This window comes from Barbus barbus, assembly GCF_936440315.1.
Source record: "Barbus barbus genome assembly, chromosome: 37".
Classification (NCBI taxonomy): domain Eukaryota; kingdom Metazoa; phylum Chordata; class Actinopteri; order Cypriniformes; family Cyprinidae; genus Barbus; species Barbus barbus.
Window position 1 is genome coordinate 3,845,754 of NC_136715.1, and position 26,916 is coordinate 3,872,669.

The 26,916-nt window shown below is 35.9% G+C and overlaps 2 protein-coding genes across 5 annotated transcripts in view; one reads left to right on the forward strand and one right to left on the reverse strand.

Annotated features, from left to right (window-relative positions):
* LOC306856607 (uncharacterized protein) overlaps nt 1–3,840 on the forward strand; it is a gene marked incomplete at its 5' end in the record, with an annotated part of 79,525 nt that extends 75,685 nt beyond the window's left edge. Inside the window, one exon of the mRNA XM_079395967.1 lies at nt 7–3,840. Coding sequence (XP_079252093.1) covers nt 7–71 — 65 coding nt within the window. The 3' untranslated portion in view covers nt 72–3,840. The remainder of the gene's footprint in view (nt 1–6) is intronic.
* Nucleotides 3,841–5,547: 1,707 nt separating this feature from the next.
* Nucleotides 5,548–26,916, reverse strand: part of LOC306856936 (voltage-gated potassium channel subunit beta-2) — a gene marked incomplete at its 5' end in the record, with an annotated part of 119,960 nt that continues 98,591 nt past the window's right edge. For 2 of the 4 annotated variants that reach the window (XM_079396495.1, XM_079396498.1), the window contains 13 exons: nt 5,592–5,962; nt 8,687–8,775; nt 11,870–11,990; nt 14,108–14,202; nt 14,284–14,404; nt 15,954–16,039; nt 16,776–16,862; nt 16,978–17,021; nt 17,263–17,307; nt 18,343–18,387; nt 23,921–24,000; nt 25,561–25,598; nt 25,920–25,963. In XM_079396495.1, the coding sequence (XP_079252621.1) occupies nt 5,873–5,962; nt 8,687–8,775; nt 11,870–11,990; nt 14,108–14,202; nt 14,284–14,404; nt 15,954–16,039; nt 16,776–16,862; nt 16,978–17,021; nt 17,263–17,307; nt 18,343–18,387; nt 23,921–24,000; nt 25,561–25,598; nt 25,920–25,963 (985 nt within the window). In that variant the 3' untranslated portion in view covers nt 5,592–5,872. Of the gene's footprint in view, nt 5,963–8,686; nt 8,776–11,869; nt 11,991–14,107; nt 14,203–14,283; nt 14,405–15,953; nt 16,040–16,775; nt 16,863–16,977; nt 17,022–17,262; nt 17,308–18,342; nt 18,388–23,920; nt 24,001–25,560; nt 25,599–25,919; nt 25,964–26,916 lie in introns of all 4 variants that reach the window. The other 2 variants (XM_079396497.1, XM_079396496.1) reach the window with 2 other exon arrangements.

Consider the following 26,916-nt stretch of genomic DNA (forward strand, 5'->3'; position numbering starts at 1 on the left):
TCTTAGGTGGCCCTCCAGAGGTCGACTCCAGGCGTCTAGAGGAGAATCGGTCCCAGCTCAACACCTCATAACGCGAACGCTCGCACTGGGACAAACACACAGATGCACTTTACACACCCTGACTGCTCCTCACAGCTCAGACTCCATCCTTCAGACAAAAAAAGTGCCTTTGGATTTCAGAGCACTCGTTTACGCTGCTGGATCGTAGCTATTATTAAGACATTTCATAAAATACAAGTCCCAGGTGTTTACTAATTTCACAAAATCAATAGTTGAACACAAACTGTATATGTTTTACCTCTTTGACAGACTGTAACGTTTGATAAAGAAACATCTGTGTGGATGGCAAGATATTAAACTACATGAAGTGATGTTTCGCGATGTTAGAGACGGTGCTATGACGGCCTTTTATTAAAGGAGGGCCTGTATATGTTAATATTAGAAGAAGAAAAAAATAGGAACTGGTATTTTTCATGCTTTTGTATGAAGTTTGAATTTATTTATGTTTTGTAAGATATACAATTGTAAATGTTTTGCAAACTCTTTAATATGTGAACCTGTTGAAAAAGTTTTTTTTTTTTTAAGCATGTGTTAAATATTTCAAACAGCAGCTGTGCACTATATTTTTAATTCAGCAAATGGTGTCTATTTTTATTTTTTTTAAATCCAGGGGCCGTATTTGTGAAACAATATCTAGAATAAACGTCAGCTGCCATTTTCTTATTTTAACATATTTTCTTAAGAAAAAAATAGGAAAATGTATATAAGCAGTAATGACAATCACTACATTATGACTAATTTATTGCTATTGTATGGAATCAATAAAGTGTAGTCTGATTATGAGTATTTTAAAATGTAATATAGTACTTAGTTTCTGGAATCTGATTACATGTAGTCAGTTACTACCAGCAACGCAAACCAAAATAGCGATAGAAAAGCAAAAAGTTACATACTGCAACTTCAACTCCATTGATGCGTTTCTTAAGAAACTCAGAAAAAAACAAAGACACAAACAGCCGGGTTTTTTACCATTGTCAATATTTTATAGTTGTCATTTCATAGATACTGGCGCTGTACATGTCTAAATTCAGATTCAAGCACAATGCAGTCAGCAAATGCCTTTGGATGAAAATAAAAGAACCAAAGGCTGGAGTGATCAGGACCATGAATACTCTTATGTATATTATATATGTACAAAGGTCAAACTATATACAGATATATCTGACTCACCATACAGTATTTCTCCACAAAGCGTGGACATGTAGCTTGCCATTGTATACATTTCACAGAATTCTCCAAAATGCATATTCAGTGCAAATAATTGCTTTGTCATCATCATCATCATCAGGTCAGTACCACCGAAGGGCAACAAAGAATGGTAAAAAAATAAAATCATATTTTTGTCTTCATCTTTGCAAAATATTAAACATGAAAAATAATCTCCTCGAACTGAAGAATGGTACTTGAAAACAATTACTTTTCACATCTGGACTGTTAATTACAGATTTAATAAGTTTCCCTGTTTTCCCAACTATTCCAGTTTGAGCTTAAAAGATCACTAATAAAAATCCTGCCAGTTTTACACACTGCTCAGACGCATGGAAAACCAGTCGATGATATTCACGTCCTCTTCACCAAACGTTTCTGACTCTATCAAAGCAGTCAACGTGAGAGCAGAAACACGCTGATGAGGTTCAACGCTTAATAAAATGAAAATATGAGTCGATACATGAGTCCAGTCAAATGCTGGGAATCCGACAGCTCTGTTATCCAAACACAGTGATCAATCTCAACACTGAAGCTAATAAGTGCCTCTGTTCCCCAATCTACCGCTCGCACTAGTTCTCAAATACACTAGAGATGCCATTTCATCAAACAATGAAACAAAGGAATGTTTCAGTTTCAGAGACTGAAGCTCTATGGACATTACAAACAGAAAATAACAACACTTGTTGACTAATGAATTTGCAATGCTCTATGCTTACGAGGCAAGAAAATACTAAAATATCATTTGTTACGTATAACCATAACACTTCAGCATTATACTAGCATGATAAAAATGTTCATAAACACGCCTGTCATATTTGTAAGCATTTGGCAACCACTTTTCTTTTTTTAAAATCAATTTTATTTTATTAATTTGTCCTTTATTTGTAAGCATCTGGTGACCACTTAATGTTTCTCTCTCTTTTTTTTAGATCAACAATGCAATTTATTTTACTGTATTTATTTGTAAGCATTTGGCAAGCACTTGTTGTTTCTCTTGTATTATTATTTTAACAATCAATTATTTAATTTTATTTATTTGTCTTACAGGGTGAATTTCACAAAGCAATTTCCAGAATATATATCTAATATATTTTGCATGAAATAACCAAAGCCTGTTTCTTAGGACGATTATTTGTCATTAAGGTTATTGTCATTACTGCAATGCAATGGAAAAAGAAGAAAAAAAATGCTGTAAATTTCCCATAATACTCCAAACTCTTTCCATAGCTGCACATCTCTGTTTTAGGTACATTACTGTTAACAACATAATTGGTTTGTTTGAAATTATGACATGAATGGACCTGAACCTAAAACATTCCTTTAAAAGGGGAAAAAGTAAGACGCTGTGAATGTAAATGAATCATCTCCAATTAAGCAACTGCCTAACGAATAAAGTGCAAATCATTCATTTGTGCACCGTCATTATAATCAGGAAATGTCCGTGGCTCTAAATGCTCTTCAGAGACACACATACACACAGGTGAGATGAACGGACACCAAACTTCAACATTCAACTGTTTAAAGCTGATCTAAGCCATGAATAGAGTTGATATACTACGACAAATTTAACTCCCATAACTTTGATTCTGATCTTTAGAGTATTTTGAATCACTACCGTGAAGAACAGCAAGCTCATCTTTTCAGAATTGTACAAAAATGTCAGTCTCACCAACATTATCGGATATGAATTGTGCATTAAATGTGCTAAAATAGCACATGGATCCCGCTGCATGCTTTCTGAATGAACCTCATGCAATTCCCTTGTGCTTGATCAGGGACGGTTTGATTAAACGCTGCACGCCGACAAGAAATTCTGACCAACCTCCATTTAAAAAAGATCTAAAGACTGCTTATCGTTCATACCGGGTGCACTACGTATACTTGCACTAAGTATGTATATATGTACTTCTATTTCTAGAGCGCAGAGTGAATATACAAAGTGAAGAAAGATGCGCAGATACATGCTGCTAAGTGAGCCATCGTCTCTCCGTGGGAAAGAGGACACGGGAGTCACGTTACTGACAGGATGTGGGATAAATCTTTGGCTTCAGCCACACGTATCATCACCGGCACATATAGAAGACATGCCCAGTGTCCAGAAATGAGATGAAGAAACAGCAAACGATGTATTTCGCATACACACACACAAACACATGAACACATGCAGGCGTAGACATTCTACCGCAGTCCCTGAGCTGCTGACACAAACAGGCCTTCGCTCCTATTGGGCGGGTGAGAGAATGCCGTTTAAACAGTCCGCTTTCTTATTGGCTAAGAACATCTGCTGTGCTGTGGAAGGCCACAGGTGAGTGCTGGAGTTATGCTGGCCTCAGCTACACTGCAGACAATATCGTCAAATTGCTGTTGGGTTTTGCTACTATAGACGTACGATCGCAGGGTGATAAAGCAGAACTGTGTTTCACCTCTATTTAGGACTGAACCTCCAACTTTTGTGTTAGCAGCCCATTATTTAGAACTATTAGGCTACCACCACCCCATGGTTCTAGTTGTTGCTAATAATCAATGAATTTGCTTACGAGGTGAATGTCACACACACACAAAAAATGAAAATCTGATAATATTTCGCCTTAAAATCAATCAATATTTTAGAACCATCAAGGTTTTTATTACTACTATTATAGTTATATATACTGTATACTTTTATACACATACACACACATATATATATATATATATATATATATATATATATATATACACATAAAAACACACTGTAATGGTCCTAAAATAAGTAAGCTATTTTTGTTTGGAATATCTTATATATTTTTAGGAACTTTTTTTTTTTTTACATTATGTGACTATTATTTCCATGAATGAATGATTATTTTTCTCTCACTTTTTTATTTCTTCTAAAAAAAAAAAAACCCCTTATTACTGTAATGCATTGTGTCTTGACTCATTTAAAAAATAAATGAATAAAATCAGACAAATATTAGCAGAATATACATATATGAGTTCCAGTAATAAGAAATATATATATTTTCCCCCCACATAACATTAGACAACTTGTAGATAAATTGTAATAATTATCATGAAAATGATCACAATGCCAGAAAAAAAAAAAAAAAAAGAAAAGAGTAAATTAATGGTCCTAATAAGTATTCTAATTTTGTACTGAATATCTTAAATATATATTTTAGGACCATTAAAGTTTTTTTTTTTTTAGTATTATTGTGTGACGATTAAAAATAAATTTATTCATGGAAATTCTTTTTTTTTTTTTTTTTAAATGAAATCAAATTACTGTAAAACATCATGCCTGAACACTTTTAAAAAAAGTAAAATTTGACACTTCACAAATATATATACATACACACATATATATATATATATATATATATATATATATATATATATATATATACACACACATCTTACAGTAATAAGGAACAAACGTTTTTTCCACATCATAATAGACAATTTGTTGTGAAAATTATCATGAAAATGGTCAAAACTAAATTAATAAATCAATTGTAATGGTCCTAAAATAATAAGCAGAATTATTTAGTATATCTTATATTGTATATAGATATTGATTTTGAGGTGAAATATGAGCAGAACATGTTTTGACGTTTCTTAACATTCACTCTTCAGATGTAAAATTGTGCAGTAATCGCATTAAATACTTTTGAAGCATGCATATCCCATTAGTACTTCAGATAATTCAATCTACACTTAAACTCTAATAAATCTGTGTGTGTAACTGTAATATCAGTGCACTAACGGAGCAGGTTACTGTGGATGGAAGACCTCCGAGGCTCATGGCCCTCAGTTTGCAGCGATCTTCAGCAATCACACAGACAGCTTCCCCCCAAAAGCACATCTGATGGAGTGATCTCTGGCGGCCCTGTTAGCAAAGCAATGACATGTGAGAAGCCAGGGCCGTATTTTGAGGCTAAACAGCGAAAAGCGGACACCGAGACGACACAATGCCCTGTGCAGAATAAGGAAAAGCGATTGAATTTTGCCCCGTTCCACACTAGAGAGGAGCTGCTTTTAAATCAGTTTTCACAAAGCCACTCGCTCTGTTGCTCTCTTAAAGTGCTTAGTGGTTTGCCTGCGAAAGGGAGGCGTGTGCATACGTAACGCAGACAACACAGTGAAGAGTTCTGGGCCGGGACACCTCGATGATGTGAACAATGTATGCAAACCCAATTGGATCACCTATTTCAGCTTGAGCTCCATTTATGCATTCAAAACCCAAAAAAAAGCAGAGAAAAACTGAATATTTCCAGCAACCAAGCAGGCATATTATTTAAAAAATTTTTTTTTAAGCATATCATTTTTTTCATTTTGTTCTTAATTACCCTAATGATCTGGTTTTCTAAAGTACCCACACGGATGAATCCGTAAGCACATATCTTCAATGCATCGCTCTCTATCCTGCATGTCAACCCCTCAGTAAGTGATGTGTCTTTTTTTTTGTGTGTGTATTTTTCACGTTTCTTCTAAAAGTCTTACTCTCCAGGGTTTGTGGGTGCTTGCCCGTCTCATGCGGCCGGTACTCATTCAGTAAAAGCTGAAGCGAACGGAGGATCAGGCAAAGGTGGGTGTAGAGCATCCGGTCCCATCCAGTTCCACACTAGGAGCGATAGTCCTTTTTACTGTAGGGTTTGTTGCCCAGGATACTGTCCACCTCGTGCACGATGGAGGAGGATAACTTTGGAAGAACCTGCGAAAAGAGCTGCAAACTGAGTGTGGATTCCATATATATATATATATATATATATATATATATATATATATAGCTCTCAATCAGGTGTTAAAATATGTATCTTACAAAGTGGTTCTCTTACGTAAATGTGCAAAAAATTTAATAATAATTTAATGTATATATATTTGCACACCTTTCTTATTCATTTGTTAAAATAATTTTGAGATTTAAAAAAAAGAGCTCATTAAATATTTTAATTCATATTCACTAACTAATATCCTCCTAATATCTGAATATTTATAATATTTACATTTCCAGGTTATTGAAGAATGTGATTACAACCTAAATATACAGCCAAAACACACACACACATATACACATATATATATATATATATATATATATATATATATATATATATATATATATATATATATATATATATATATATATATATATATATATATATATATATATATATATATATATATATATATATATATATATATATATATAAAAACACAACCTATTTTTCTGAAATATAATTGTGTGTATTTATATATACATCATATATACAGCACACATACATATATTATGTAAACAAAAACTTTTATTTTGGATGCGATTAATCGTTTGACAGCACTAATATATATACATATATACACTATATATATATATATATATATATATATATATATATATATGTATATACACATACTGTATAATCACAACCAGCAATTGACCCTTGGCTAAGCTCCGCCCACCTGCTCAGACAGGCTTTACAGCTTTACAGAACGTCCCATAGGAACAGAGATTTCTGTGAACAGCATGATTTGCTGTAAAATGGGCTCATAAAGTGATTAAAATCGAACGGATTATACTTTTGAGACTGGAAAGCACACCATTATATTGTTAAACTGCTGTAACATGATTAAACTGGCAGAGAGTTTGAATGGGAATGGATGCAAATGCTTCTCACAGCCAGCTAAGCACAGAGAAGACTCATTTGATAAGCATTAAGTAAAACATCTGTGCAAGAAATATCAAAATATAGGTACCTTCTATCACTATTAAGTGCTAGGCAATGTTTTATGTTGGGTTTGGGAAAACTTTCAGTTAAAAATATCTTCTAATGTCTAATAATAGAAGTCAATGGGTTTTTAGTTAAATGCTTGAAATAAGGTCTGTGATGAACACAAGCTACTCTACAACATCAAATACCTTTTTTCCTTGCTGTGTTTATAATCACAATCTTACAAACTACTTGAACAGAGACTTTCAGGGAAAATGTTTTTGAATATAAAGCCAGAAGTCATGTGACTTTGGTGTAGTTCATTTATAGCCTATGTTTATCTTTTTACTTCTGTAACAATTTAGGCTTCAAAATTCATTCAAGTTGTGAGAATTTTTGAAGATTATTATAACGAATGAAACATGCAAGAAAAAGAGTTGCAAAGGGGAGAAACTTTCCATGGGAAGGTAAGCTGGGGATTTTGGAAATACTGGAACTGGAATAATTTTAGAATGGTAAAAAATATTTTACAATTGAAATTGTGTTAAATCAAACTATGGTATGGTATGATATGGACTAGTCTAGTGTCTGTGAATATTAAGCCACAAACATACCATTTAAATATGAATCCTACATGCATGTCTGTGTGTGATTGAATGAGATTGGTTTACTACACACATACTGCTCGCTGTTTTCAGCCATTCAGAGTACATGAACACATGAACATAATCTCTAGAACTGCTGTGAGTCAGGTCATGAGCATAAAACTATCATCATATATATATATATATATACAAACAGAAACCTAGAGGTTTTCACAGCAGCCCGGCAAAATAAAAGTTCAGTTTAACTTGAAGAAACTGTGACAGAATTATATTACTTAATGTAATGATAGTACTACTAATGAAATAATTATTATAACATTATTTTTAAAGGATTATTTACCAGAACAATGTAAATACACAATACACAATTTCTGGAAAAAAAGAAAGAAAATTAAATAATGATTAAAAAAATATATATAAAATCAATTAATTAGAGATGCTTTTGATTGGAAAAAAGAACTGAATTTGAGAAAGAAAATAAAACAATTTCATAGGGCCTTAAAAATGTAATTTTTGTTAAACTTTTAATAAATCACTGTTTAATATTGTAAGTTTCATGATTTCCATAAATTAGACATGAATCTAGAAAAATTTAAATGGGATACAGAAAAATTTAAACAGAAAAAAAAAAGATATAAAATGGAATTTGGAAAAAAAAATGAAAGAATTTCATAGGGCCCTAATATCTGATTCACATGCTAGCTAGCTACTGTATAAAAAACATTGTGATTTAGTATTTGCGAGTTAAACTTCAATTCCATAGATTAAACATTTATCCTATTAATATCATCAAAACGTACTTGACTGGATATAGTTGTTGGGCTCAAATACAGTAGTATGGCTTTAATAGACTTGCTGTAGTGTGCAGGGTTCTAGAAATTATCTGCGCAGGTGATTCAAATTTAAAAGTCCCACGGAAAGTTTCCTACTTTGAAAATTCCTGGAATTTTGCAACCCTAAAGAATGAACTTCTGTTGGTCACAGGACTCCTTTTCTGCAATGATCCAAAAGCCAATGAAACTGGAGCATTCTATATGGCAGCAACACCGGGATTGGTCGACAAGGATTTTAAGGCGGGGCTTAGCATTTGATTGACACATTCCACATGCACATATGCGTTCTCACCTGTATTGCTCCTATGTTCTCCATGAGCTGATCCGTGCTGGAGGCTCCGAGGAGCACAGAGCTCACACCTTCATTTCTCAGGCACCATGCTGGAGACGAGCAGCAAATATGTTGAACATACAGCATAAATAACATCATACACAACACATGACAGTCTTAAAGCAACACCTACCCGTCACGAAAAGATAAATGTTCTATTTAAAACAAAACATGTATATACATATTAAGCCATTTCCAAAATTAAAGCAGCTACTTCTCCCACACACACTGAAGCATCTCACAAAACACACAGCAGATGCCAGACCACTCTGTTACCATGGCTCCCAGCACCAGGACACACTGAGTGAGCTCAAAATCAGAGCTGTGCGAGCATTTATATTTTTTTGCAAGAAGACGAGCGATATCTGCAGGAGTGCAGAGGAGGTGAAGAGGAGCCATGCTGACCGCTGCCGTTCCCTAAACACGGTCCATGCAACACCGCCGCCACACACAGACAGGAAGGAAACTCTGTGGGGATTTGAATCCCTCCCGGGAGCTTGTTTGCGTGTGTGTGTGTAAGTGTGTGCCATCTGTGGCACTGTGTGTTGGCACTGCAGTGTGTTTACTGTACTGCTGTGTGTGTGTGTGTGTGTTTGCCTGTAATATGGCGGCCATTTGGAAACGTGTTCATATTTTTCAAGGCAACACTGTGTCAAACGCTGCAAATGATACGAAACATTCAGCTCTGATGTTCTGGGTAAATCGACAGCGGATTTTAATGGATTTTAGCACTTTACCCCTAACAGATTGCTTTGTCTGAACACACACACATATATATATACACACACACACACACACACACACACACACACACACACACACAGACAGAAGGGCAGTGCATATGGAATACAATCATGCTGAAACTATAACAAAGGAAAATCATTAACTAGTGTTGGGGAGAAACTAAACAATTAACAATTAAATTAAACTGTAAATAAAAAACTATTTTATTCATTAAATTAATAAAATATATATAGATGTATTAAAAAAACTAATAAAAATGACAAAACAATAAAATTACAACTTTAATATTTAATGAAAATGGTAAAATATACAAATATACACAGCCAAACTACTAAACTAAAAACTATAAAAGTATCTCAAGTTTAATAATAGTGCCTGTTCATCATGTTAAAACATTATAACATATATAACTGAGTTTAATGAATAGCTAATAATTAATTAAATCATAAAAAACTGTCAAATTAAAATAATTTTAGTCAAAATAAAACACTTTCTAAAAAAATGAAATATTTTGTATACCTTTTTTTTTTTTTTTTAATACAATTTTTTCATATAGTCGTATAGTAGTAGTTTTAATTATTTTTTATCTTTAATTATTTCTTTAAAAATTATTTTGTTAGTAATTTCTTGCAACAACTTTATCAAAAGAGCAGCTTCACTGTAGTTTAGCTACTTTATTTAATTTACAGCCTCCACTGGCACTGTCAGTAACACACTGTCATCCCTCAAAATCATCTACCCATTTACATGCGTGCGCAGTTCATTAACCAAGACAGCAGATCTGACCCACAGCACTATTTTTAAACACACTGGTGGTGGTGTAAATGAGCAGCGGTGGCTGTGTGCCGGCTGTGAATCGATTGGCCGCGCTTGTGTGGGGGAAGAGGGATCTGCACAGTCTGGGAGGGGCTGGCAACCCAGTAATGAGGTGTGAAATGTAATGTACGATTGCATTACAGGACATGTGATCCTGCTTTGGGGATTGTCCTGTCAAGATTTTTATTCCCCAGCGTCCCGCAGTCGATGAATTACAGAGGGTGTGCTGTCACGTACACGCTGCCAATTGACTTTTGCGAGGTCGGGAAGATGAGGGACTTCCTGAAACTTTATGCATCTGAGTTATGAAGGGTATCAGACTGAGGTGGGTGCTATGACGGTGGTATAGACAGTGTGACGACAGTAATGTGTTCTGCTGTACCATTTATACCGCGGTAGATACATTTGTGGGGTTACGATTGAGCAGGACTGTTTCAAGTCATAATTTAAGTCAGTGAGAGCGATGAAGAAACATGCAGTAATGTGAAAATACAGAGTGGGACATGATCAAACAAGCTAAGACAAAGAAGAATGAGCTTCTAAAGAATAAGTTTTACTGTTTTGCTTGCTGTGTTTCAAAATGTGAAGCAGTTTTTGCACAAATGCCAGACTTTTTTGTTTTACAAATAATTATTTAAATCGAATGATTACTAAAAAAACCAAACAAAAAAATATTCGTTTTAGAATTATTTGTTATAAACATTTATTTTGATGAAAACAATTACTAATAAGAATACAATAAAATAATTACTTTTTTTAAATGATTTTGATGAGATAATTACTAAAATAAAATCAAATAAATAATTCTTTCTGGATTATTTGCTATAATTAAACAATTACTAATAAAAGTAATTGATACTAAAACAAATAAGCAAATCAAATATGCAAAAAAAAAACACCACATAGTTGTCTGATACATAAATTATGTTTTTGTTGAATTTCTGACAAAAAAAAATAATAAATGGTGTGTTACATACCGTTACAGTGATATAAAATTGCTCTGTGATAAGATTTTGGTCTTACCGCCCACCCCTGTGCACGCACACACACACACACACACACACACTTTAAGAGTCTGAATCTGATGGTTTTGCCTTTAACTGGACTATTACAGTGTGCAGCAGACCGTGATCACGAGCTCTCAGCTCTCAAGATTAGATTACTGTACTTTGAAAGGATGTACTTAAATCAAAGCGTCGCAGTCCTTATAAAAGCCTTCGCTCTAGATCGTACAGCACATATTTCTTTGAAACCTTACACTCCATTCTCTCTGTAAAGCATTACACAACACTTTCCATCTCAGATACCACACTGAGCATCATAAAACACGAAATCGATTTTAAACTATTATATTTATCCCTACACTTAAGCAAGAATATGATGCTGGGAGGAACACTCTTCCTTTAACAGCCACAAACTAATTGCATTTGTTTGGTGAAGCCATCCGCAGACGGACAGACGCTTCCGCTCCGGCGGTCTGAGGAAGGGGAGGATGAGAGGGGGAGAGGATGAGCGAGGCACAGGACGGACGGACAGACAGACAGAAAGAGAGAGAGCGGCAGTGTGTCTTTGGGTTAGGCGTACCGATGGCTAGCTGTGGTAGCGTGCAGCCCAGCCGCTCAGCGATTGCCTGCAGCTCTTTCAGCTTCGCCTGCTGGCGTCGGCCCTCCTCGCTCAAGATCTTGTCCTTCAACCACTGGTAGCCCTGTTAACAACACAGCACACCTGCTCAAAAACAGGGGCCCATGCCTACAGCGGTGCACTTACACACACACACATACAACATAAACACACACACACACACTCTCGGACGCATAACACCAAGCAGCACCTGTGTGGGCGAGGGCCTGTTTTTAAACACGTGACTCTGTCCTCCCAAAAGCTCAAATGAGCAGAGATGAACTCGCTCGGAGAACTTTAGGGGGTAAAGAGACCTCATACACACACACTCACAAACATGATCAGTTTGAAGTGACTTCTGAGAAAGCTGTTTGAAGTAAAAATGTTTCATGGTTTCAAATTAAAATTAACTTCTTTTTCCAGTTGATTAGTTAAAAATGACATTTCTATCAAGTCAACATGAAACACATTTGCAACTCACTGAATTTGATCATGCAGAATATGATTTAAAATGCATATTAAATATATGAATGGACAGTCATAATTGAAATTAACAGCATCTCCCTGTATCCCAATTTTAGCATTTAAAAAAAAAAAAATCTCATCATAATAAATACGATTGTTGTATCTTTTCTGAATTAGCGTTAACCAGAAATAAATTACTGTTAAAAGGCAATGTTTTAGAAAGGTTTAATTACTTAAAAAAAAAAAAAAAATAAATAAAAAAAATAAATAAATAAAAATAAAGCTGTAATAAAATAAGATATAAATTCTAGAACAAAAACCTAAAAAGTAAGAAAAATGTTTTAGAAAAAAATTTAAAATGTTAAATGAAAAATTTGGAAACTTACTAAAATTACTAAAACTTAAATCAAAATGACAACTGAAAATATAATATAAGCAAAATATAGATTGTGCTAACGTATGAATATATACACATACATACACACACGTTTTTTTTTTTTTTTTTTTACTTCAGCTAGTTGCAACATCTCATTTTCATTTAGTTTAACTTGATGTACTGTACTAAAAGAACTAAAACCAAAATACAAATTACTAAAAACTATACACACATCAAAAAAATGTGAGAAAAAAATTGGTTAAATTAAAAGTTAGTTACCAAAAAGTTCCTAAAAGTAAAACTGAAATAAAACAAATTAAAAAGAAATGACAAAAAATAAAAAACTAATAAAAACGATAAAAGCATATAATCAAAGTAACTAAACTTTAAATTAAAATGACAACTGAAAATATGCCAATCCAAAAAAATTATACACACACACACACACACACACACACACACACACACACACACACACACACACATATATAAAAATTCAAATAAATAAAATAATAATAAAAAGCTAATTCAAAATATTAATAACTATATAAATACTACTAAAATAAGACTGAAACGGCTTAAATAGCTTTTTTACTATAGACTACCCAACCAATTAACCAATAGTTTGCTTGTAAATATCCGATTCTAGTAAATTTGGACTTCATGTTGACTTTAAAGTAAAACCTATCATTTGTACTGACTAGCAAAAGCATGTTTGTGTGTGTGTTTGACCAGGATAAACAATCCAGCTTCAGGTCCATCATTGATAAATATGAATTAACAGTGGAAAAGGACCAGTGTGGTCTAGTGATCTAAACACTCATGGGCCTCCGAATCCAGCGGACCCATCACTGCTCAGACCACCAGCACGGTTCTGTTATAGTCAAGTGTCAATCCACATGTACGTTACACAGAGGTAACAAGATATCAGGAATGATCAACAGTGTGACACAAGACTACAGGAGGAAGATGATGGGTCACAAAAACACCAATGAGCCAAAAACATGCGACTACACCAACATAGATCTCGGGTAACGGGTGCTTTTAGTGTGCACTTGTGTGTGGTTTAGTGTGCTTGAAAGAGATGGAAGCACGGATGAAACAAGTGCCAATCCTCCTCAGAGTTACCATAGAAACTCATTCACATAAAGAAATATATGTTGAAGATCAGACGTGTGGATTCATGCCATCAACAACAAACACATCTACAGGAAAAACACCAACTATAGAACCTGGAAGACACGGAACACATTCACATTAGAACACCAAACACAAAGGAATCACGTATGAGGCCACTAATGTTTCCAGAGGACCAGGAAGAGGAGGAGGAGACAGAGAGAGACTCATGGGATGTGTAGTACCTTCAGTGAGGCACGAGAATAGGCCGGCACCCCGCTGTCGTATTTCCCTGAGATTATCCCACAGGCCAGCGGGGACCATGTCATCGCACCCACACCTGAGAAGACAGGTCAAACCCCATTGAAAAGATGCATCTGGTCAGTGTTTCTGTGGCTCGAGCGACAGCAGCATCACTCACCGATCTTATGGAAGAGCTCGGGAAGCTGCACCTCCACTTTCTCCCTCTGGAACATGTGATACTCCGACTGTTCGCAGATTGGTGGGATCTGGTTGAACTGTCGGGCCACAGAATACGCTTCCTACAAAACACCAGCAAAATAACTTTTTAGTCTGAAATGAATGTAATGGGGGAAAACAACTTCTAATACACACACAAAAAGAGACAACAATTCACAAACACAAACAAATGTCTTTGTCCATGAGAAAGTTCTTTAACTCAGGGATATTATAGAATGCGCGGGTGTTTTTACATCACTGTATCTCTGAAGGAAACTGAAGGAAGAAATTTTCAATGTCATTTTGATTGCATGTAATGCCTGATAAAGCAGCATACATGAGTGCAGCACTGCTTTGTGTACAGCCATTACCAGGGAAACCTCTATCTCTTCTGCTCCAAAAGCACCTCCTGCTGGCAGAGAATGAATTTGCATTTTCAATAAGCCCACCTGATTTAAGCAGAAAACATATATTTTGCTTCTTATCAGAAATAATTACTCTAGAAGGACTTTGCTGTTTGCGGAAGTCTACCGGAAGTCTTTTTTTTTTTTTTTACTTTAAAACAGTCTATACATAATTTAGTTTAACTGTACTGTACTAAAAGAACTAAAACCAAAATAAAAATCTATATAGACATTAAAAGAAAAAAAAAAAAAAATCAAAAAATTCTATATAAAACTAAAAATCTATATAGACATTAAAAAATGAAATGCCAAACACAAAAATACTAAAGCTTTAACTAAAACTAAAATGAAAACAGAAAATACAAAAAATACATATAATAGTATCTCTATGATACTAAAATAAGATGCTTTAACACAAATGACTCAGGTCTTTGAATCTGTTTTATAAACAAATGACTCTTATGAATGAGATCTTTGAATCGAAGGTCAATATAATCATCAGGTTTTAATCTATAAATACCTGGACTTGACGAGTCAAAAAATAGCTAACAAGAACTAAAATAACATACTGATAATTGTCATTAATTTATTCGAAAAACAAAAAGATTTGATATTGAAAAGTTCCATTTAAATCACTGCATCTATAACAAATAAGACTATTATCACGTCATTAGTAAAACAATGATAATTATAAAGAGACACTAGTCTATTCAAACCTCCCACAATATGAAAAACCATTCACTGCAGCCGTGCGATCAGGTCACCCGATCTAATAAACAGAATTCCCCTAGACCACACTTGGATTCTTCTGTCAAAACAACAGAATGCTTTTTGAATTTTCTGTCCATGTAAAATTCAGCAAACTGATCAGTGCAACATTTTTGGTTAAAGCGACTCAATTATTGGGCGATGGGACAGAAAACCAAATTCTGTACAACATGTTATGCATAACTAGACAAATGAGTTGTGACTGACGAGGCGTCACTGAACACAAACAACAGATCGTCTTTTAACATTCTGTCAGCGTGAACGGCTCGTCTGACTCAGTGCGGTGCTGTTTTAGATCTCCGATCCGCCCAGTATTTAAGGTTAGACTGTCTCACTGACAGCACCTATTTAAACAGAAGCATCTTTAGATTCATCAAGAGTTCTTCAGGAACAAAAGCAGCCGGTGCCGATGCTGATTACAGGGGTGCAAACATCTAAAAGTTAGGAGACTGTGACTCACCATGATTTCCATCGGACTCCAGCGTGACGTTCCCCAGTACATCGCCATTCCCTGATTGATCACATGGGTCATCGCCCGCACAGTCTCTGCCAATCAGACCGCAGATTTTCAGAGACTTACAGCACCATACATCATGTCACGCTGCCATCAGAACGTGTCGGTATGGGTGAACGTGTGAAATATTAACAAGCAAAAGAAAACAAGCTCGATTAATGCAAGGGAGGGGAGTTTAAATGATACATCGCTTCTGGATCGAGCTGGAGAATTTGAATCAATACGAGTAAGACAAAAACAACTTGCCCTTCGGGTCAATATCAACCTCAGTTCAAGGGGAAAAAAATGCTTCAAATGAGGACCAACACCAGACGTGTCAAAACATCAGTCTTATGAGCTTGAGAGTCATTTACTGCTCTCGCTTGACTATATGAGATCCGTCTAAGAGCGCAAGAGGAAAAACAGACTATTGAAGTGTCGAGCTCTTTAATGACCAGAACAGCAGATGTCTACAGACCCCTGAGCTGTTTGTGTTTCAACCATCGAACTGTGTGAACTTTCTAAAGGGCAGCTAGGATAATAAAAGTAGATCAAATAACATTTCTGTCTTGTTTTTTCAAAGAGCAGACACCCTTTCTCCCGAAAACATTGGTTGAGATTTAATTCAGGCTGGCGACTTACTAAAGGCCAAATGGGCAAATTGCAAAGATCTTGTTTACACGTGATTTGGGGAATCAATTATTGCTGGAGCACAAACAGCACAGGATGAGTTATAGCGGAGTTGAATATTTAAAGGTTTAGAGCAAATGAATTGAGATTGAGATGTACCTTCCATGGGTGTGTTGGGGTCTGGTCTGTTTGCAAACACTACGTCCACATATTCTAACTGCAGTCTCTCCAATGATGCCTTCAAACCTACAGAAGAGTAACACAAATCAATTCAGCACACGATTAGTTGAATGAATGAGGCATTTAAAGCAGTTCAGGTCAGCTGCTGCTCTGTAACGTGTATGCTTTGAGGTCCACTCACCTTCTATAATGTGTTTTCTTGACAGTCCTCTCTCAGTCTCTGCTCTAGAAAACAGAAGAATATGTACTATTATGCAATTATTATTGATGCCAACTTTAGTAAAAACGAAGATACTATTTGGTTTAATATTAGAAATGAGGTCAAAATATTTTATTCAATTCAAAATATAATACTATTTCAAATGACATTTAGGCAACAGCTACATTAAGTGTAACATTAAAGCTTCAGAAGCATTGTTTGCATAATGCCATGATTCATTTTATAATAAATATTAAATATACATACTTTCCACCCCAAAATATTTTGGTTGTAATGACTAAACTGGAGCGTCTGCAAAAAAAAAAAGAAGAAAAAAAGGTCACATTTTGCAAGTTGCAAATAATTACAACAGAATAATGGCTTGTGGTAACCATTTTCATTTCAAAGGAATGCATGGTCACACATACACATACACGTTTATTTAGCTGTCTAAATGAGGGCATAGCACAGACATCTGCTTTCATGTAAAGGTTCATAAATATAGTTTATATTCATGTAATTTTTGTTATTACATACATAAATGCAATTATATGCATTTATGCATGTATATATACACACATAGTACACATATATACACACTAGTAACTGATTACATGCAATCTGGATTAAATAATCAGAATCCAAGAAATTTAGTACTTGTAGGATATATTATATTTTAAAATGCTTATAATCAGATTACTTTAATACAGTTACTTTAAGAATTGCATGATTATTTTTCACACAACAATTCACTACCACTACCACAAAGAATATCCTTTCCTCAAACGGAAGTTCTGTCAGATTTAGCTCACTTTCTCTCACAAATTGTAAGTAAGTAAGCCCACACACAGACACACAGGACAGAAATAAGCTATGTCTCTGCAGAGGTGAGGGGTTGTGTGCCCTGATATTGATGCACACTGACTAGCAGGATGACTAAGCAGCACGATATCACACACACACACACACGAATGTGAAGATCCTTTCTTGCAGAGAGCTCAGTTACTCTTCATCTCATTATGCAGAAACAGTGAGAGCCCACCCTGCTTTAAATGAAAACATCTTAACAAAAGGGCTTCTGTTAACCATGAAGCTCCTTTAGCTCGTGTTATGATACACACACACATATATCAGGACATGAACTACACAATAAACACACCCATGCGACCGTTTCATAATTTAATATCTAGATGGGACATCTATGTGGTGAGCCAGGCTTTAAGAATTTATATTTCTGTCTGTCTAGGGTTGCAGTGGCACAATCACTGAGGCACGGGGCCGAGTTATCAGCACAAGATAAGAAGCGGCCGAAGGAAATGAAAAGCTGCATGCTGTTAATGAACATACCTCCATCCTTTCTTCTTTATGATGTTGCCCAGCACCATCTCTGCCCTGCAACAGAAAACCAGATGGTTATCGGACTAATCCGTTATTTTATTGACATATACAGCCAACAAAACAGGCTGCTGAAGGGACATTTCAAAGTTCAGGAAATCACCTCTTTCACGACGGCAATATCATAAAATACATGTAAATTAAAAAGCACACTTCAATGCCACATTATCAATGATTTTTATGAAAACATACAAAGCAAGCAATAACACTGTCAACCAAGGAATTTTGAGCTTTTTCCATTTCTCATTGGTGAATGCCTATGTGTGGCCCTGCCCACAGTGAAATCTTGTTGGTCCAAATCTCTGATGCAAACAGCTGTATATTAATCATTCAATATGTCCCATTTGGCTTTGATTGTCACGTCATGCAGTATGGACAGACAAATTATTGAAGACATACTACGATGCTTCCAGTGAACCTCAGACAGCACATTATTTATACTAACAGATTATTTACGGACTGTCTGATCCATATCACAAAACAAATGACAATTTTTTTTTTTTTGGGTGTCTGGGTGCTCAATTAATTTTGGTTGCTTTGAGGCGTATGTGATGGTCAAAACTTGGGTTACACAAAGATAACATCTCCACTAACAGCTGGAGAGAATGCATGACACAACAGTTGAATAGGGTTAAAATTTAACCAAAAGATATCACCATACTTTGCCAGTTGATCGATAAAATTAAATCACCTGCAGAATGTTGTGAATTATGTGAATGAGTAATTAACACAACCTGGCTGCTAAAAGCATATTTAACTCCCTGAAAAATGTGCCTCCTTTTCATACGCAGATGAGGAGAAGTGTCAGCAACAGCCTGGAGACTAAAATGCTCTCTGGCAGCCATTAGTGACGCTGAGGGTGCTAATTGGGCCCGATGAGGATACAGTTCGAGCTGTGATTGTCCCGGTGAGTGAAATTCTCCCTCAGGCTGCACACTAGTCAATTCAATGAACCGCTGTGCTGTAATTTAGTCCATGCTTCACAGACGCTACAAATCCCACCCACTGCTTCACTATTAAAGGGGTCATATGACGTTGCTAAAAAGAACATTATTTTGTGTATTTGCTGTAATGCAATGTGTTAATACGGTTTAAGGTAAAAAAACAAACACATTATTTTCCACATACTTATTGTTGCTCCTCTATGCTCCGCCTTTCTGAAACGCATCGATTTTTTACAAAGGTCATCATCCTGAGAAGCGAGCCGTGCTCTGATTGGCCAGCTATCCAGCGTGTTGTGATTGGCCGAATACCTCAAGCATGTGACGGAAATGTTACGTCCCTTACTGTATTGTGATGCCGTGTCCTGGCACGATGACACAAAAACAATAAAACCCATTATAAACGAGGCATTTGTTGCATCCAGTGGGGACATAATTACTGATTATAATGACTTATACTGTCTTTTTACACACCGCGTTGCATTGCGCCGCATGAACATTACTATGTCTGCATTTGTGATCGGAGAAATGACAAACAACAAAGCGCTACTCTACACAGCTCAAAACTCGCGTTTGAATTATCAGTAGCAAATTTTTTAAATAAGAAAACGTACTTACAGGCTGTGAGTCAGAAGCACCAGACTGTCCTTGCAAAGTTAGAATTGCCCCACTTTATAGAAACAGCCTTTGTGCATAACTGGCAGGCTACTCCCAGGTTCGGGAAATATTCCTCCGTAAAATGCGCTGCACACACTATTTGGGTTGAACTGTTCTGGAACAGTGTTGTAAATACAACTGAACCACTGACTAGTTGTGTCCTCTTTTGGAAGCCCAAACAAAGTACTTTCTCTTTCACAACGAACACAGCGTCTCCAGGACATGGCACCAGCAGCAGCAACAATAATACAGCCAGAATAATTTCTTTCTTTCGCCTTCTTTCATTGCGTATACATTTGGGCGGTGTTTTGCAAATCTTCCCACACCGTGAAGTAGACATCTGGGGGCGTGTTTGAATGAGCTGTTTTAGGAGGGCATGGTCGAGTCTTAACTTTTATAAAGAATATCTCTTTGGTTTTGAGACTTTAGTCTTAGCAACTTCAGGGATCTTATCTATGCACAAACAGCTTGTAACTCTCCAAAGAGAAAGGAAAACTTGAAATCGCATCATATGACCCCTTTAATCTCCCTAAAAATCATTCTGCAATCTTGTTTGTTTTTTTCCTAGTATGGCATCTTATAGGAAGACAAAGAATGAAAATCAAAATGAAATGAAAGTGATAAAGTGATTTTATCACAGTCCGCGTGTCGTCACATCCGGCTCCGATTAGTAGCGTAAAGGGATTTCTGCCAGCTTTATTGTCAATGGACAGACGCCAGTTGTGTGAAGAAAATTAAACTAATTTAGTTTAGCTGAACATTGACGCAATAAACGCCAATGTTAAAACTGTGTAGTTATCCCGATTCCATACCATGTATCATGTCATCCTTCATTTTAATGTGTAACGTTAGCCTATCTGAGCGACGCAACTGTCAGCACTGCCGGTGTTGCCAGTCAGATTAATGAAGAGCACGCAGCTCAAGTTACTGCCAGAGGAATACTCAGACTGATTTAATTCTATTCTATTTTTTGTTTATTTTTGAATTATATTTATTATTGTGACTAACCTCCCGCTCTTGTTCACAGTATAATGATATTAAATCATCGCACGCAATCATGGAGAATAACTTGATTAAGATGATCAAACTTATTTTAATTATCGTCTATGGGCTGGAAATATTTCTTTATTTGAACAACTTCAATTTGATGCAATTATAGAGGATTGCTGCATAAAGTCAGCGCGTGAAAAAGTGTGAGCATTACGTTTAATACAGCAAGTTTGCCATAAATCTTTCTTCTATACAGCCTTTAGTCATAATTAAAGTTTTAAGCTTTGGCTAATTCTAATGCTTATTAATGTGATATGTTGTTTTTTATAGTTTTCTCGCTGTTCTGTAATGAAATAAAGTGATCAGTCTGTGAAGAATTACCTATACACATACAGTAAGGCTCGCGCGCTCCTGTTTGAGTCACAAAATATGCATCGGGATATCGTGAAAGCATATTCCTTCGTTTCATAATGCTCAATTAATTGTTGTACGCTGAGATGGGTGTCTTTAGAAGACGTATGTGCTGAATTCAACATAAATAATCCACAACAATGCCGTGATATGGGCATAGCCATTGATAGAGGCTGCAGCGGAATTCTTTTATGTTACTATTTGAATCTTCCGCTTTTCAAACGCGGAAGTGTGATAAACGCCTATTTTGCTCCAAACCTCTTGAGTTTGCTTCTTCTCTTCAGGGCTGCTCTTTTTCATTTACTGAAAGCGAATGAAGCAAAACGCTGTCACGCTCCAAAAACAGCAAATGTTGTTCTTAAAGTTATATCCCTCCACATTCATTCTCATTAAATGGAAACCAGCAGTGTGAATTCTTTTCTAATAAATAATAAAAAAATAAATAAGATAAAGCACACCTGCTCACTGTAAACAATCCATCTTATACAGCTATGTACATAAAAAATATCTATTTTTTTTTATTAATCCTTAAAAAATAAATATTATACAGTATATTATTCTAAATGATTACTATAAAAAAATATTTTATATCAGAATCAAGTATTCAGAGAGTTGTGTAAGTCCAACAAACTAATCAATCTATCAAAAAGATGGATGAACATCTTTAATCTTGATTGATTCGATGTTTCACTGATCCAGGCTTTATATGAAAACAGAAAGCTGTTGAATGCTAGCTGTTGTGCTTTGATTTAGTGGTCATTAGCTGCAGAGAGAGCTTCATTAATCCACATGAATGTGCGCTGCACTTTCTTAAAAAGTCCCAACTTCAAAGGAGGTTCCCTGAGATGGCAGAAAGCAGCTCATCTTCATGAGGATATCTGAATATGCATGCTAGTGCACTTATGTTAGCGTGTCGTACAGAGATGGAGATGGACACAGACGCGTGAGGGGGCTGCTCAGCCTGTGTTTTTGTTTCCTTATGTGCGAGGGAGAGAAAGACAGAGAGGTGACAAAAGCTGATGTGTGTACGGAGCGGTGTTTACCCGTCACGGCCTGTGGGTTTAACGCACTGCATTGACCACAGCTGGATGGTAGATGTTGCCGGAGCCGTATTTATTCCAATCGGATAAATAAAACAGACCTTCCCACTCCTCTCACCACATCATCGCCGCTGATGTTCAGTGATGCCCACGCCCAGCACTCAGCTAATGACAGAGCACATTACCAAGCGCTATCCTCACCTAATTTGCACAGTTTATTTATGAAACATCATGTGTCAGGCAAAGAAAATGTGCTCTAATATGGATTCTCAGCACTAAGAATAACATCTGCGATTAACTCACTGATATACAGACGCGTTACTGTCAGGATACAAATCTCTCAAATTGGAAATAGCAGCAGTGTTCACAATTAACACTGGTTAAGCCATCAGAACTCTTTCCAGCAATGAATGGATGATTTTGAGATCTTTTCACACTGAGGACAATTGAAGGACTCAAACATAACTATTAAAAAAGGTTCAAACATTCACTGATGCTCCAGAAGGAAACACAATGCATTAAGAGCTGAAAACTTTTGAACAGGATGAAGATGTCCAAATTTTTCTTATTTTGTTGAAATATCATTTTTTTCCATTCAGTACTGGCCTTCGGAAGCAACAGAAGATACTTGCATGTTTCCTGGAAGACAAATTAAGTACAATTAAGTAGGGGTGGGACAATAAATCGATATTCTTCTCAGTGCGATATGATAATCGATATCTGGTGCCAAATATAGATATTTTAATTAATATAATAAGGTGCTCTAAATAAATTTCCCTGTTCACAGCGTCTAAAAATGCGTGGAAATCGCGGCCGCGCCATTTCCAGCTTCTATCCAAGAGCGCTCTGAGCAACCATGATCCGCGCTCTCTATGAAGATGGGACGCAGAAGTATGCAGTGTGTATGCTTGCCACGCGTCTACATTTGAAATAACGAACCTGAGCCGGCAAAAGACGCAATGTGAATGGCTATTTCAATGTGAATTGTTATTTTCTAATTCTCTACTGTCATATGTGTGGCTTGTGGTTTTGGTTTAGGTCATGTAACCGTGTAACATGACACATTAAGAGATGATATTGCTTCATGATCCAATTAGAAATAATACTGTGATGTCTGCCACATAGGGTAAATGGCCATGACAGTTTCGAGTCCTTCCCTGATCCCAAGAACAGCACTGCTGGGTTGTGCTGAGTCGTTATGACAAGATCAACACAAACTCCCACGCAAGACACGAACGAGGAACGCCATTTCCAACGATGCCCTGGGTCAGCTGCCATAGAAATGTTCATTCACCTTTTGAAATGAGCCTTAGTTTTAAAGAAAACTTGAGGAAAGTTCATGCTTTAAATTTTTTTTATAAAATAAAAAAAAATATACAACTAATATTTAAAATATATTTATATTTGAAATAAAACATCATATACACCAGATGAACAGAAAGAACACATTTCAGCACGTGGTGGGCTGTGTGTTCATTTTGGTGCACTCACTTTCCTGCAGCGTAGACCTCTGCCGTGTCGAACAGATTGATCCCGTTCTCGTATGCCAGAGTCATCAGCTGCTCTGCAATCTGTCAGAAGGAGAGGAGAAGATCCAGCATTCAAGGTGTTGCAGTCTATTCCATTATTAAAAGCTGTATTCTGCACTGTGCTACTCTAGAAGTCATCTTTAATGCGTTTAGGTACATTAACAGAGTACGCTGGAAATGAAAAACTACTGCAAACCGAATAGCTTATTAGCAGAGAAAAGTACGTCTATAAATTCACTATTTGAATGTTTAATTTCAAAGCAAAATAGAGCATTTTGCACTTGATACTTCCCCCAAACAATGTTGTTTAAAATTACACTGTAATTAGAAGATATAAGATGTATATATAACTATAAACTCAAATTACACTGTAATTTATACTGTACACAAGAATCTTTAAAAATGTAGGAAAAATTATTTTTTTGAAAGTTTTTATTTATTTTTTATTTTTTAATCAACAATATGAATGGTCATTTATGGAAGAATGCTATTATAATCATAATATAATATAATAGTATAGTTGTTGTTTTTTTAAGTTGGAAAACATTTATATAAGTTATAAACTTTAGAAAATAAAACCTCAGATGAACAACACATGACATATCACATTTATTTAGCAAAAATAATTGTAGATCCACTTTTTGCAGCAATAACTTGAAGATAAACATACAATTTAAACATAATACAGAAAAGCATGAAATTCAATAGGGTGTTCTTTCTTTTTTCACATGACACATACAGAGAGATATTTGGGTATATATATAGATATTTATTCATTAGGTAAGGGTTTATCAGTCTTAAACAAAAATAAATAAATAAATAAATATACATAAGTGTCAATTTAATACTTATTTATATATTTCACAGACACATTGTTTAAGGGTTAGTTTACCAATTTATTTATTTGATTTTTTTTGCATCATTTACCAACCATCATGATGTGCTAAACCAGTATTATGTTTTCATCTACAATGTTTAATTTAAAAACATTTCGAATGTTGCACTGCAATCATTAGACTAATTACGTTTTGGCATCACTGGCATCAAACCTGGTGCAAAGCACCTAAATGAGCAATAAATGAGGTCTGATTTTTACTTCGCTATTTTCCAATCTGTTCCTCAAATATGACTTCAGAAAACTTGGAATAAATGTCTCTTATGGACTACTTTGATATTTTTTTTTCTCAGTGTTAATATAAAACACATTCCTCTGGTTTCACAGACGAGGCTTAAACCTAGTCCTAGACTAAAATCTAAGTCTGAGCTGTTTCAACTGAAAGAAACTAGCTCTGACTGATCTTAAAATATAACCGTGCCTTTGTTTTGCCTCAAGATGCACAGCAGTAACATTTTTTTCTAAGTACGTTTATAAAAATTAATTAAATGTCCTAATTGAACTATGGCCTAATCCTGGTTTAGTTTAAGCCCTGTCTGTGAAACCGGGCCATTGTGTTCCATGGAAGAAATAAAATGTCTCGTTTGGAAAGACAAGAGGGTGAGTAAATGATGACAGGACATTCATTTTTGGGTGAACTATTCCTGTAAGTGTACAAGAATATAAAAGCTCAGATCAGGACCGGTCAGTGTTTCCACTCATCATACCTCATCTGTGATCTGCCCTCCAAACGTCACCCATGTTCCTGTAAAGAGATCTAGAATCAGTCACTGCTTTTCACGAGATAACCCAGCTTTAAATGATTATCAGTGATCCACCACTGACACTAAAGAGTAAAGCCTTAAGATGAAGCTACAGATAACATGGATAATCTTTAATGCCCAGCTCAAAAGAACAGAACAGCACTGGCTGCATGGTGCAGATTTCTGCTGTCTGCCACTACTAGCAGTTCAGTTTGAAGAAAATTCATCTTGTGACAAAAAAAGACTACAAAAGCTTGTATTGTTGGTTGCAGGTTTCCTTATCTACTTCACAAAAGGGCTTGATGAGGAGGCCATAAACGTACCTAATCCAAGACATGAGACTCTCAGGCCCGACTTCCCCAGGTTTCTGGAAAAAAAGGAAATAAAGACAATGATTAATAGGTTTTACTCTGCTTTCTTTATCACTTTGTTCTCTCTAAAGTCAGAGTAATACCATTGAAGTACTAAATCAGACTGTCAGCTTTGAAAGTGCCAACCTCATTTTCTCAACAAAAAAAGTTCTGTTCCAAAAACTAGTGAGCTGCCTATCAAGATGGCAAAACGATTTGTTCCCAAGGTGTAATAAATTGTGAGTTGAGCCTCCTGTACAGTTGAGATGCCGCCCATGTAGGATGTGGACAGCAAGGCAGCTCACTAGGTTTTGGAACAGATCTACTGTCTTTAAAGCAATGAGATTCTTCAGTGACCCCAGCCCGAGGCCTGTAGATGCCACCGGGGCCTGCAGGGGAGCTTATGGAGTTTGTAAGTCATCCCGCTGATGGGTGTATCATGGGGAAATGAGACTTAGCAGTGCCTGAGGGCAGATTACTGACCCCAGGGCCTTATGGGAGCGAGGAAGACTATGGAGCTTATCGAGACAGCAGCTATAATGAAGAGAACTGGCTAAAGAAAGGCTCAACAGTCCAGAGTCACAGAGCCACATGAGAGAAAGAGAGAGGTTTTCAACTTCTGTACCGTCCTCTGAAAGTCAGCACAGATCATCTCAGAGGACAGCTCTCACACACAGAGGTTTGGATCCAACTTTGTTTTGTTTTTCTTTTTATGTTGTTTTAGTTTTACTTCACTTTATTTATTTTCAGCCAAGAAAACTGGTGTGCCAAAAAGAACAGTGTTGAGTACAAAGCCAAAAAGATGGTGAGATTATTCTAAGATTTGTAAAGGTTCAAAGAAGGAAAACAAGATTAGAACACATAAAACAACAGATTTGTGCCACAGACTTCTGAAGAACAGAACATAAATGTATATATAAATGTATTGCAGATATCATTAGGTTCAATAATTTAATGTAACAGTTTGAAA